Source organism: Phalangium opilio, unplaced genomic scaffold (genome assembly GCF_054372755.1).
Source record: "Phalangium opilio isolate 3A_F unplaced genomic scaffold, DU_Popi_V2 ptg000041l_1, whole genome shotgun sequence".
Lineage (NCBI taxonomy): Eukaryota > Metazoa > Arthropoda > Arachnida > Opiliones > Phalangiidae > Phalangium > Phalangium opilio.
This window is the reverse complement of record NW_028324165.1, coordinates 1,121,567-1,135,442: the sequence shown is the minus strand read 5'-3', so window position 1 is coordinate 1,135,442 and position 13,876 is coordinate 1,121,567. Positions and strand designations below refer to the sequence as shown.

At 38.6% G+C, this 13,876-nt stretch overlaps 1 protein-coding gene across 4 annotated transcripts; it reads right to left on the bottom strand.

Annotated features, from left to right (window-relative positions):
- Positions 1-3,084: 3,084 nt before the first annotated feature.
- Positions 3,085-11,155, bottom strand: LOC149679200 (uncharacterized). 4 transcript variants are annotated; one of them, XR_016365695.1, is made up of 3 exons: positions 10,308-11,155; positions 3,600-8,792; positions 3,085-3,475 (listed from the first exon to the last, which is right to left on the bottom strand). XR_016365695.1 is itself a non-coding variant. In XM_089834821.1 (3 exons), the coding sequence occupies exons 1-3, from the start codon at positions 10,755-10,757 to the stop codon at positions 5,825-5,827; spliced, it is 3,345 nt and encodes a 1,114-aa protein (XP_089690947.1). In that variant the 5' UTR covers positions 10,758-11,149; the 3' UTR covers positions 5,696-5,824. The 4 variants fall into 4 exon arrangements, 3 of the variants coding, with proteins under 3 accessions (XP_089690943.1, XP_089690946.1, XP_089690947.1); XM_089834821.1 differs by lacking the exon at positions 3,085-3,475 and having other exon boundaries at positions 5,696-5,830; positions 5,904-8,792; positions 10,308-11,149; XM_089834817.1 differs by having other exon boundaries at positions 3,085-8,792.
- Between the last annotated feature and the right edge of the window lie 2,721 nt (positions 11,156-13,876).

The window sequence follows — 13,876 nt, the reverse complement described above, 5'->3', positions numbered from 1 at the left end:
CTCATTGCTCTGGAGTAGTTTAAAGAGAGCGAAGGCGAGACGACGACGAAGGCGGAGCTAATCTTCCGTTTTTATGTCTTTTATGTCTCCGTAATATTTTTTCTCCATCATAGATGGCGACAAAATAAAAATGATCTTTAAGGTGACAAAGCGCGGCCATGGGCCCATTGCCCAAAAGATTTAGTTTCTCCGGGCCTCTATGCAAAGTTTCCGTATCCAAAGCTACGTCATAAATGACGTAGCCACAACAACGTAAGTCAAAGCATGATTAAAAAACATGAAATTTCGCAATTAAACTTAATTTTTCTCAAAAACCTTAAAAATGGTCCTAGAAAAAGGTTTTTATTTTGATATAAAACCGTTCCCAAACGTAACAAACGTATATTTCATTGCAAAGGGTTTGCGACAAAATGGGTGAAATGGAGAAAAACTCCATGTTATTTCTATGGGAAAATTTAACTTTTTCACCAAAAGGGCTGATTAATTTTATGGAAATGAAAACCACCCTTAACAACTTTATTTTCTATAAAAAAAACTAATGGAGGGATCTCTTTGAAATTTTAACCATATATTCAGGGTCCCAATTTTAGTTCAGTGGAATTTTTTCAAAACAATTAATACAATACAAAAAAGAGTGTCACTATTCTCACCCCCCCCCGGGTAGAAATAGGCGGAAGCCTATTCCTACCCTAGGTGAAAATAGCGTAGAGGCTATATCCACCCTACCACGTGACTAAGGATTGAGGTAAGGGCTGCGGTAGGGTGAAAATAGCGTGGCTGCTATTTTCACCGCCCGGTGAAGTCTACCCCGGGTGAACATAGCGTCAAGGCTATATCCACCCTACCTCGTGACTAAGAATTTAAGTAAGGACCGCGGGAGGGTGAAAATAGCTTGGGCGCTATTTTCACCGCCCGGTGAAGTGAAAAGTCTACCTCGGGTAAACATAGCGTAGATTTTATTTCCACCCTACCACGTGACTAAGAATTTAGCTAAGGACCGCGGGAGGGTGAAAATAGCTTGGGCGCTATTTTCACCGCCCGGTGAAGTGAAAAGTCTACCTCGGGTAAACATAGCGTAGATTTTATTTCCACCCTACCACGTGACTAAGAATTTAGCTAAGGACCGCGGGAGGGTGAAAATAGCTTGGGCGCTATTTTCACCGCCCGGTGAAGTCTACCCCGGGTGAACATAGCGTAGAGGCTATATCCACCCTACCACGTGACTAAGGATTGAGGTAAGGGCTGCGGTAGGGTGAAAATAGCGTGGCTGCTATTTTCACCGCCCGGTGAAGTCTACCCCGGGTGAACATAGCGTCAAGGCTATATCCACCCTACCTCGTGACTAAGAATTTAAGTAAGGACCACGGGAGGGTGAAAATAGCTTGGGCGCTATTTTCACCGCCCGGTGAAGTGAAAAGTCTACCTCGGGTAAACATAGCGTAGATTTTATTTCCACCCTACCACGTGACTAAGAATTTAGCTAAGGACCGCGGGAGGGTGAAAATAGCTTGGGCGCTATTTTCACCGCCCGGTGAAGTGAAAAGTCTACCTCGGGTAAACATAGCGTAGATTTTATTTCCACCCTACCACGTGACTAAGAATTTAGCTAAGGACCGCGGGAGGGTGAAAATAGCTTGGGCGCTATTTTCACCGCCCGCCCGGTGAAGTGAAAAGTCTACCTCGGGTAAACATAGCGTAGACTTTATTTCTACCCTACCATGTGACTAAGAAATTGAGATTCCGCAAATTTTAAAAACGTTAACCCTTGTTTTATATATTTTATAATTTTCAATAAGTTAGCCATACGTTTAAAGATTACGCACTATAAATATGGAAATTATTACGATAAGTTCACAAAAGGCTAGTAAACCTAAAACAACTTACCAAAAGCTAACTTTGGACACCATAGGTTAACTTTAGACCATGTTAGTATTATTTTGGACACTCAATGTCATTTTGATAAAAACTTTTATATTTAAACTATAGAAACTGTTCATGTTGGGAGAACTTTTGAATGCATAAAAAGATCGTTATAGGCCTATAGACATATAAATTTATTGTATGTTTCACCTTTCTGGTTGGCAGTTGAAAACACTTTTATGATGCTGATAGGCGTGTTAGCTATCAACGTCATATCATTCTGTCTCTTTGCTCATTGTTAACTACATACCAGGGTCCAGTGGGAGGGATACACAAATAGGTCAGAAAATCTCTGGGTCAGGGCTGTTTAAAACACTCAGGGCTCCCAGCGCTTAGTGCACAAAAAATAATGGGTATTATATAGGTCTGAAACGCCAAAATTATAGGATATTTATAGGTCCAAAAATGATCAATTTATAGGTTCAAACATATGTTATGTAAATTTTATAATTTAAAATTACGAATTATTGGAGTTTTACAGGATGTATATTATACAGGGTGTTTTTGAAAGGTCCTTTCAAAAACACCCTGTATATTCGAGAGTAGACTAGAACTTTTAAACATATTTATAAAAATATGATCAATATTTAATCTACTTTGGACGAGTAGTTAATAGTGTAGAAATTAAATTATTTACCATGAAATTTTTATAGTTAACTACCTTACTGTTTTTAATTATGTTAAATGTCAGGTACTTTTGAATTTGGACTAGTTCAGGGTTACCACGAAATTTTAAGATTCAAATTCCCTGACTTTTATTATGATTTTCCCTGACATGTTTAGGCCTAATTGTCATTATAGAGCTTTCAGATGGGATAGTAGTACGTCACACCTTCCCAAGTCTTGCCGCTGTTCTGGTAGCCATATTGGTTGGCCTCAGCTTCATTCCTGCTTTAAACCCACCAATATGGCAGCGTAAATTATGTCACGAGACTAAGCTCCTCCTCCAACTGAAAGCTCTCTATTCTAAATAACTAAACAATTGCGTTTAAAACGCCTTTTTGAATTTTTAACTTAAAACATTGAGGAGAGAGCGCTGCGATAGATTAATCGGAATGTGCAATTATATTCGGTAATAACTTAGTGAAAGGACAATATTTATTTTATTAGATATGATAAATAAGAAAGTACAAAATAGATTATAATAATAATAATAATAATAAATAATAAAAGGCTTTTTATTGGAGCAATCATTAAGATAAGATCTTATTTACAATGATGTCCAGTCCGTTTTAAATTAAAGTAAATAAAATTCTATTATGGTAGATAAAATTCAAGTATAATTAATATTGATATATTTTTGAACTTCTAGTTTGTATTTCTGGAGGGTTTTTTGGGTTTTGAGTTGATGGGGTTGATTGTTCCAGAGCGTGATGCCTCGAAATTTAACGATTTAACGAGTTAATTATTCATGCCGTGTTTTCTTAATGTTATTAAAAAATATACTACCACACCCTTAATATTTTATTTTATCAGTCTACAATATGAATATCTTGATGAGGTTTTCCGCTTACTCTTCATAACCAAGGAACAATTTCATAAATCCTGTTGAAAGCTGTAAAGAATTTAAGATATACAATTATAAATAATCAAGCCAAATTCTGCTGAAATTAATAGTAGTTTAGTAGTCAAGTTCCAAAACCTTAAATTTAGGTAGTTCCCATCATAAAAATATTTACCAAATTTATAGTATCCAGTTTCATTCACTATTTGTGAAATTTATCAGAGATATTTGCAGTACTACAAACTAGTTTACATAACTATAAAATAGTAAAAATTATTAAAGCTGCATGCAACAGGTTTGAACTTTTTTTTAAAAAAATTCCTGGGTTTTTTAAAATTGTTCCGCTTAGTAGAAGCAAAAGAAGATATTTTCTTCTGGTAGTAGGCAACATACAAATAAATAGTAGAACTAAATTGTGTTGTTAGCCACTTGTTCATAACTAATGATCAAGTGTTTCCACTCTCGCCACGGGGAGGCCACACTTTCGAGAGCAAACCCAGATTGATACCAAAAAGTCAAAATGTCATACTTTTTCCTTCTGATATCAATATTCTTAATGAAAAAAAAAATTCTTTAGCATATACTATCCCTAGAACCAGCCACTTCATCCTGAGAGATTAAGTTCCCAGTTCTAAAGATAGTTACTAAAGCACTTTTTGTTTAATTAAGATGCTGGTAAAATAATTATTTCGTGTATCCATTAAAAGGATACACGAAATAATTATTTTTATTCACTGTTTATATGACTATGAATTATATTATGATCGTGACTATAAATTATATTATGATCGTGACTATAAATTATATTAGAGTGTGACTATAAATTATATTAGAGTGTGACTATAAATTATATTAGAGTGCGACTATAAATTATATTAGAGTGTGACTATAAATTATATTAGATTAGATTATGACTATAAATTATATTAGATTAGATTATGACTATAAATTAATATACTATAATGTTTTGTTACTTCAAATAACCTTTCTGCTTACACCTCAAACTACAAAAAAAATCTGGGGAACCTTTTTCAAAATACTTTTCATCAACGTTTTTGCAATTTTGATGATACCAATTTTTACAAACCATGCATAAAATCATGTTCTTTAACGCCTTTTTAAAAAAGGGATGAGTTACCTTTTCAAAATAAGCTGAAGTTTGCCTACACTCATCAGTACAATACAGCTCAATTACTTCAGTTTTTCTAATTACAACATCTTTCACTTTTACGGGCCTTTCAAACACTGTTTCAGGGAATTCTAGAATTTTTTGCTGTTCCAAACATGATTTTATGTGTTTTCTTAATTCAGTTTTGTTAAATCTAACTGAGCTGGGATTTAAATCTGCTGCCAAAACATACGCATACCCAAGTGATAAAGGACCACAACTATGACAATCGGACTGGTTTTGTACGCTAACAAATTCTACCTTTAACTTTTTCCCTTTAAATTTTAAGATACTACAAATCTGGTAATAGACTTCAGTCGTGAAACAATTTGGTAGTGTGTTATAAACGCGTACAGTTCCCTCAGGACATCCAACTGTCGACACTACTAACCAATGTCCAACTGTTATACAATGCACTACCTGTATCATATCTATTCGAAATGTTTCAAATCCTAACTTAAAACCTCTGCCTATTAGTTGAAAGCCTTTCTTTTTAGGAAATTTCGTAGCTAATAAACTACAAAAGTTCTCTATTATGTTATTGCAATAATAACTATCCATTTTTCCTAACCTTTCCTGAATTTCCTGTGTAACAGAAGTACAATGTTTTCCTGGCTTCTGGTTATCTAACTTAATTGGTTTTACTGTATCTAATTTAGGTTTAATATTTCTGGCAGGCGAAGGCGGTTGGTCTATCTTCCGTTTAACCCTATGCTGACTAGCTATAGGAGTTTTATAACCTGTCTTTGAAAACGTGGCTCTGCTTTTTTTACTGTTTTTACTTCTACCTCTACGATTTTTAACAATGGGTATTTTTAATTTGTCTCTAAGGCCTGTTAGACTCATCCTTTTACTTGTAACTAATCTAGGTGATTTTAAAATTTTGGACTTAGGGTTGGCTTTAATAACTAGATTACTTGTTTTAAATTTATCTAGACCCGAACTGACATTAATATTTTCGGAATTGTGGCCCTCTAAAATCTTGGGTGAGCTTCTAGCTAATGGCAATAGTGCAGATGACTTACTAAAGCTTTCAACACCCTCAAATGAAAGTGGTGCTATTTTAGTTACGTTTGCGATAAAAGAATCTATATTACAATTATGTAATGGTTTATCTTCATCAATATTTATAAATTGCGATACGGGTACAGAACTATCAAAACTTACCCTCTCCAAACCTTGATTTGTAACATTGAAACTATTCGTAAAACTTTCCCCATCTTCATGACTAATTATCGCTAAAACAGGATTGTTCAAAATAGATTCTTTAGAAGAACAAGAATAATCAACTAACATCTTAAAATCTCTTACCTCTTCCTCTAACCAATCTTTATCTTGACAGGGATTTGGGGCTTCACAATTTTCAGAATATTTTAAATTTGACTCTTTAATTTCGTAAAAATCTCTTTTCAAAACATCATCCCCACCCTCTACTAAATTTGGTACCTTTTTACTCCTTCCCAATACATTTAACTTTGATTTCCCCTCTAATCCTGTCTCTCCCCCAACATCGACATCTTGCCCATTAAGATCTTTTCTAGAAACTTCCATCCTCACACCCTCTAATTTGGAATCTCCCACATCATCACCCTTACCAATACCCACACCCTCTAATTTGGAATCTCCCACATCATCACCCTTACTAATACCCACACCCACATCATCACCCTTACTAATACCCACACCCTCTAATTCGGACACACCCACATCATCACCCTTACTAATACCCACACCCTCTAATTCGGACACACCCACATCATCACCCTTACTAATACCCACACCCTCTAATTCGGACACACCCACATCATCACCCTTACTAATACCCACACCCTCTAATTCGGACACACCCACATCATCACCCTTACTAATACCCACACCCTCTAATTCGGACACACCCACATCATCACCCTTACTAATACCCACACCCTCTAATTCGGACACACCCACATCATCACCCTTACTAATACCCACACCCTCTAATTCGGACACACCCACATCATCACCCTTACTAATACCCACACCCTCTAATTCGGACACACCCACATCATCACCCTTACTAATACCCACACCATCCTGACTACTAACACTTAAATTAGAGTTTCTCGTACTGTTAGAAATTTTACCTTTAGATAATAATATTTTTTGATTCAACTGTTTGGCTTTAAGAACATCTGATAAAAACTCGTACATTTCCCGGTATTCTAACATACCCCCACTAGAAGCTAAATCGACAACTTGCTTTGCTAAAATGATAAGTTTGTTAAATTTTTGATTCTTGGTTAAAACCCTACTCCCCTCCTTGAATTTAGTAACAGTCACTGGTAAAAGTTCTAACCCAGGAGCATTTTCAAATATAATGGCTTTCTTCCATCTTGCCAGAATTAAGTCTTCACTAAACATATCTGCTAAACTCTCTCTTCTTGCAAAAAATATATGCGAACAAGGAAGACCAAAATTAATGTTAAATGAGCAAGAACACTCCACCAAATTAATTATGGAATAGGTTTTAGTTACCCCTTTACCTTTAAAGACCCTAACTTCTAACTTTAATTGATCAAACTCATAGTTTTTCTGTAGCGCTTCCAATTTGCAAAGTTGCGAATAAACAACTCTTGTCGCTCCCACCGAACAAACCTCAGCAATTTGGACATGCAAGCTATCAACGCGCCTTGTATCAATAGTGGTTTTAATTTCTTTATATAATTTAAAAGCCATATCATTTTCTATATTCTTTTCAAATTTAATTAACTCCCCAATAGCTTCAGATAGTTTCATTCGCGAATTAAGGTAATGTTTAATTTTACTGTTATGGCTTTCTACGTAATTGTTAGTATTGTTTCCCAAAGATTTTAACCCCTTTCTATAAGACATAACCCATTTCTCTTTACAACTTTCCCAATTTACTTGAAAATACGTGAAAAATTCATCACTAGCAACTAATCTAAAATTCTCTTTCTGTAATTCGTAATTGTCTTGATCAAAAGAATAAACCATACCCGTTAAATACACCATTAATTCCCTCTTAATATCCTTATTTTGACCGTATTGATTCACTTTGCGTTTAAAATTATTCAGAACATGAAAAGTACACAACAAAACCTGCGCAGAAGGAATATGTTTTCGAACTAGATTCATTTCAATGAAATCTTTGTCAACCATGACAACTTTAGTTTCTCTAATACAACTATTAACTTTGACAAATTTGGAAATGCACTTATCTAGAGTTTCACTATCTTCTCGTCTAACAAAGAAATAGGAAACGGGTCTACCGTTGAGGTTTGCATCCTCGCATAAAATTACATAGAGAGGGAACCCTTCTATGTTTAGCTTATACGTTCCATCCATAAACAGAACATCGTGAAACTTTTCACATGATGTTCGCATGGTAGGCGTTTGAAAGTACACATATTCCAACTCATCGTTTTCGTCAGTACAAATATCAATTACAGAATCTTGAGGCAAGAGTGTCTTCAACTGGTCAATTAAAATCTGTCCCTGTGTTCTGCCTCCTTCATTACTTAACTTGACTTTCGCTCTTAAATTCTGAATATCTTTTGAAGTGACCACCTTACCATACTTATCAGAAACATATTCTTTAATTTTTAAGGTTGGTACGTGCAAACCACACAACAATTTAGCATCATTTTCCCCAACTTCACCTAATTTTCTATTCTGTGGATATTTATCAAATATTGAAGGATTTACAGGGTGGTTGTGAACAAGATTTGCAGAATTAATGTGATAAGAAGACCCCCTACGTGCAACTTTAAATCTAAATAAGCAGTTTCGTGCATTGTGTTGCTGATTTGGCCTTAAGCCTTTACTCTTGGTTTTAACTTCCCCATAATGCTTGCAGACATATATAATAGATTTATACTCACCTCCTGCTAATTCGCTTCTGAGCTTAGTCAAAGGGTGGCTATTACTTTCACTCCACTTGGCCAATGTTCTTTCAAAATCCTTAAAACTAGGAAATTCCTTTCCTACTGAAATAGCTTCTGGCAGGCTTGCTTCCTTCATTGGCGAGTTGCTAACTTTTGAAGAATCTTCCTTCAGGTGGCAGTTGGATTCATCCTCTCCTCCACCTAGAAAAGTTGCATCTTCAAAAGAAACAAAGGCGTTTTTCCTAGAGCTCTTCTTTGCAGAGTTCTTCGTCTTTGCAGAGTTCTTCTTGGCACCCTGCTGAGAAACAAAAGAACACTTCCCAGAACTTCCATCAATAATATCCATAGAAAGGCAATCAAAGCGATTACTTATAGAAACAGAATAGACCGGAAGTGAAGAAACCGGGGCCGGGCGAGGAGAAACCGGGGTCGGGCGAGAAGAAACCGGGGTCGGGCGAGAAGAAACCGGGGTCGGGCGAGAAGAAACCGGGGTCGGGCGAGAAGAAACCGGGGTCGGGCGAGAAGAAACCGGGGTCGGGCGAGAAGAAACCGGGGTCGGGCGAGAAGAAACCGGGGTCGGGCGAGAAGAAACCGGGGTCGGGCGAGAAGAAACCGGGGTCGGGCGAGAAGAAACCGGGGTCGGGCGAGAAGAAACCGGGGTCGGGCGAGAAGAAACCGGGGTCGGGCGAGAAGAAACCGGGGTCGGGCGAGAAGAAACCGGGGTCGGGCGAGAAGAAACCGGGGTCGGGCGAGAAGAAACCGGGGTCGGACGAGAAGAAACCGGGGTCGGGAGAGGAGAAACCGGGGTCGGGAGAGGAGAAACCGGGGTCGGGAGAGGAGAAACCGGGGTCGGGCGAGAAGAAACCGGGGTCGGGAGAGGAGAAACCGGGGTCGGGCGAGAAGAAACCGGGGTCGGGAGAGGAGAAACCGGGGTCGGGCGAGAAGAAACCGGGGTCGGGCGAGAAGAAACCGGGGTCGGGAGAGGAGAAACCGGGGTCGGGAGAGGAGAAACCGGGGTCGGGCGAGAAGAAACCAGGGTCGGGCGAGAAGAAACCGGGGTCGGGCGAGAAGAAACCGGGGCCGGGCGAGAAGAAACCGGGGCCGGGCGAGAAGAAACCGGGGCCGGGCGAGAAGAAACCGGGGCCGGGCGAGAAGAAACCGGGGCCAGGCGAGAAGAACGGGAAGAAAGCGATACCCAGACTGGGGCCGAAGCTAAAGGCAAAGGAGGAAACTCTTCTAGAGATGAAAAAAGAGGAAAGACTGTCTGTAACTTAGTTACAGACGGTAGGGAAGGACAACAAACCAAAACAGAGCGGGATCCCCAACAAGAGGCAGCGGCGGGCGAGGGCACCTCCGGAGAGGCAGCGGCGGGCACCTCCGGAGAGGCAGCGGCGGGCGAGGGCACCTCCGGAGAGGCAGCGGCGGGCGAGGGCACCTCCGGAGAGGCAGCGGCGGGCGAGGGCACCTCCGGAGAGGCAGCGGCGGGCGAGGGCACCTCCGGAGAGGCAGCGGCGGGCGAGGGCACCTCCGGAGAGGCAGCGGCGGGCGAGGGCACCTCCGGAGAGGCAACAGCAGAAAGCCCTGAAATGGGCAAAGGGACAGACACAGCACGACGAATGACAGGATTACGAAGAATAGGACCACAGATAGCACTACCCATATACCTAAAAGTTACATTGAGTCTCACAGACTTGCATGCTTCTTTCGGAACACAGTGCTGCCAAACCCGTTGGCATGTGCCCTCCATAACAAGCAGTGAACCAGGGTTCAAGGAAACATTTACACCAGGGACACCAGAACGAAGAGAACGTAACTTAAAAGTTCTACTTACACCAAAAGACAAAGAGGCAATGGTGCTGTGGACTCCACGCTCATCATCCGAGTGCCAACCTACCGAGTCCTGCCCATCTCGGTAGAGGTTGACCACAGCGGCGTTGAACGCCACTCCAAGCTGACGTTCAACAAGAACCTTTAAAGAAAGTAAAGCATCAGGCCAAGAATTATCAGCTTCATGACTTACCTTTCCATACCGATAAGGGAAAGATCCTCGGTATGCGACTCTTCGGGGAACAGCCATCCTTACAGCAAAGTCATCAGAAAATTCCTGCAATAAAGAAGAACAGAAATTAGCGGCATCATCTCTAGCAATAAAAGTAGGGTTCCAAAACACAGAAGCCGGTGAGGTCCTTGGCGGTACCCACAAGGGATTGCTGCCAGGAACCAATCCACGAGGAGCTGGACAAGGGCCAACAGCAGAGCTATAAAAAGTAGAATTTGACATTGTTAAATCGAAATCAACAGAAACAAAACCTCCTCTAAACAACAAAACCTCCACTAAACAACAAAACCTCCTCTAAACAACAAAACCTCCTCTAAACAACAAAACCTCCTCTAAACAACAAAACCTCCTCTAAACAACAAAACCTCCTCTAAACAACAAAACCTCCTCTAAACAACAAAACCTCCTCTAAACAACAAAACCTCCTCTAAACAACAAAACCTCCTCTAAACAACAAAACCTCCTCTAAACAACAAAACCTCCTCTAAACAACAAAACCTCCACTAAACAACAAAACCTCCACTAAACAACAAAACCTCCTCTAAACAACAAAACCTCCTCTAAACAACAAAACCTCCTCTAAACAACAAAACCTCCTCTAAACAACAAAACCTCCTCTAAACAACAAAACCTCCTCTAAACAACAAAACCTCCTCTAAACAACAAAACCTCCTCTAAACAACAAAACCTCCTCTAAACAACAAAACCTCCTCTAAACAACAAAACCTCCTCTAAACAACAAAACCTCCTCTAAACAACAAAACCTCCTCTAAACAACAAAACCTCCTCTAAACAACAAAACCTCCTCTAAACAACAAAACCTCCTCTAAACAACAAAACCTCCTCTAAACAACAAAACCTCCTCTAAACAACAAAACCTCCTCTAAACAACAAAACCTCCACTAAACAACAAAACCTCCACTAAACAACAAAACCTCCCCTAGACAACTAAACCTCCCCTAGACAACTAAACCTCCCCTAGACAACTAAACGTCCTCAAGGCAACTAAACGTCCTCAAGGCAACTGAACGTCCTCAAAACAGCTCGTCCAAAAACAACAACGAAACGCAGGGAAAAACACAGTAGCTGGAGAAATCTGAAATGAAATAAGTTGAAAAATATAAATTAGTTAAACAGTACAAACTTAACAAAACAACCAATTATTACTAAAACTAAATGAAATCGAGAATGGTATTTTCCAACGTATTAAAAGCTAACTAGTCTATTTGGGCATGATTTTGGTAAATGTGCTTACTGTGCTAGCAAGAAAAAACCACGTGGACCTAAGCCTTTGCGGCTTGGTCCATGATGATTCCTTTCTTTAAAGGATTTAACAATAAATTGATAAAATAATATAACATATCAAATACACTAAAATATATAAAGATTATTAGTAATAAGTAATATGGACTAATATAAAATATTACTTTCAAGAGTATACAAATAAAACACAAAATATTTAGGGAAGAACAAAATGAAAACCGAAAAAACCACGTGGACCTAAGCCTTTGCGGCTTGGTCCATGATGATTCCTTTCTTGAAAGGATTTAACAATAAATTGATAAAATAATATAAATATAACATATTAAATACACTAAAATATATTAAGATTATTAGTAATAAGTAATATGGACTAATATAAATTATTACTTTCAAGAGTATACAAATAAAACACAAAATTTTTAGGGAAGAACAAAATGAAAACAATTCGCTTACCTCTCAACCAAAGGAATGACCAAAATAATCTCGGCCGCATGGCGTTACGCGGGAGGTCACGTGGTGGGGGGGGTGAGAATAGGGTATAAGCTATTTGCACCCGGGAGGGGGGTGAGAATAACCTATAAGCTATTTTCACCCGGGGGGGGGGTGAGAATAGCGTATAAGCTATTTTCACCCGGGGGGGGTGAGAATAGCGCGTAGGCTATTTCCACCCGGGGGTGAGAATAGACACTCTCTACAAAAAAAACTACATCCAAACAAAAAACCCTCCTTATACATTAAGAGCAGTATGAGGTCTTATCTAAGAGAGCTATCGCTCTCCTAGAATACCTCTTTAATCGCCAACCTTTGAAGATTTACTAAACTCATTTCGGAATTTTGTGCCGAGAGTTTGTGAAATTGTAAAGCTTCCCTAAAATAAAATATCTTTTCAAACAGAAGAAAACGAACATATAACAAGAAAGGTTTCCCAATACATTGTAGCTTTCGCTATCAAAAGTTTAGAAAAACATGCTTAGCTAGTTCAAAAGATTGTGACCATTGATGGACACTGCAACTTTCTTCAAGATTAGGGAATTACTCAAACCCATTATTTGAATACAACCAGCTTCGTATAAATTATTTATTCTACTAGTATGTTTAATTTTTAAAATAACAAGAAAGATCTTTTTCTTTTCAAGGTATAATAGTTTTGATAGGTTTGGATCCGTAACATGCCTTATTGATACACAAGTTACAATTTATTCATCACTTACCAGCTTAAACGTTTGACCATAACACGACAATCCTTCACAAAATCCATCATACTTCGTAGAGTTTCCCTGTTTAGATAACATACGTAACATTTTAATGATAATTAAAAACATGGCCTTAAACAAAGATTCAGCGTTTTCCCCTCAGTTCAATCAAAAACGGATTTATGGGATAAGAACGTCGGAGTTAGCGAATTCACTCCCCATCCTCGCATACTTTATTGAGAAACTTCGTCTGCTTATATTTTGACTCCACCCACAAATTCTGTATAGAGATCGAATTTGTGGGTGGAGTCAAAATATAAGCAGACGAAGTTTCTCAATAAAGTATGCGAGGATGGTACTAGAGGCTAAAGCTATGATCCGACGTTCTTATCCCATAAATCCGTTTTTGCTATTGACTATTGATCTTGTCTAGCGTCTATACTCTAGAATGAGTGTCTTGTAGTCGACAGTCTAGACCATAGCCAGTACTAGTTGTCAGTAGTCGTATTAGGCAGTAGTGCATGGTCACATTACAGGATTTTCATCTGGCTTACTGATAGCGAGAGAAGATATTGCCACCGAATTTTTATGTAAAATGCAATAAGGAATAAGGCTAGTTCAGAAAAGGATTAAGAACTTCAAATATCATTAGACATGTTGATTGATATTTAGTGGCAACTAGTTGAAAAATTGTGATAAGAAATAAAAGTTAACTGTTTTTAATTTTGATTCGCTACTTTTTCCTACAGTAAAAAATTCAAAATCAATTAGAATTTTCAGCTTCTTTACTTTTGTGTCTTTACGTGCTTTTTATTCTCACCATTTTAGAAATTTAATTTATAGTGGGACCGGTAAAATAATAATTAATGCGAGGGTCACTGGTCC

Coding starts and splice junctions, on each gene's coding strand:
- LOC149679200 (XM_089834817.1), bottom strand. CDS start 10,757: ATGTCAAATTCTACTTTTTATAGCTCTGCTGTTGGCCCTTGTCCAGCT. Junction 8,793..10,307: donor TTGCCTCTTTGTCTTTTGGT/GTAAGTAGAACT, acceptor AGTTCTGGGAAG/TGTTCTTTTGTTTCTCAGCA.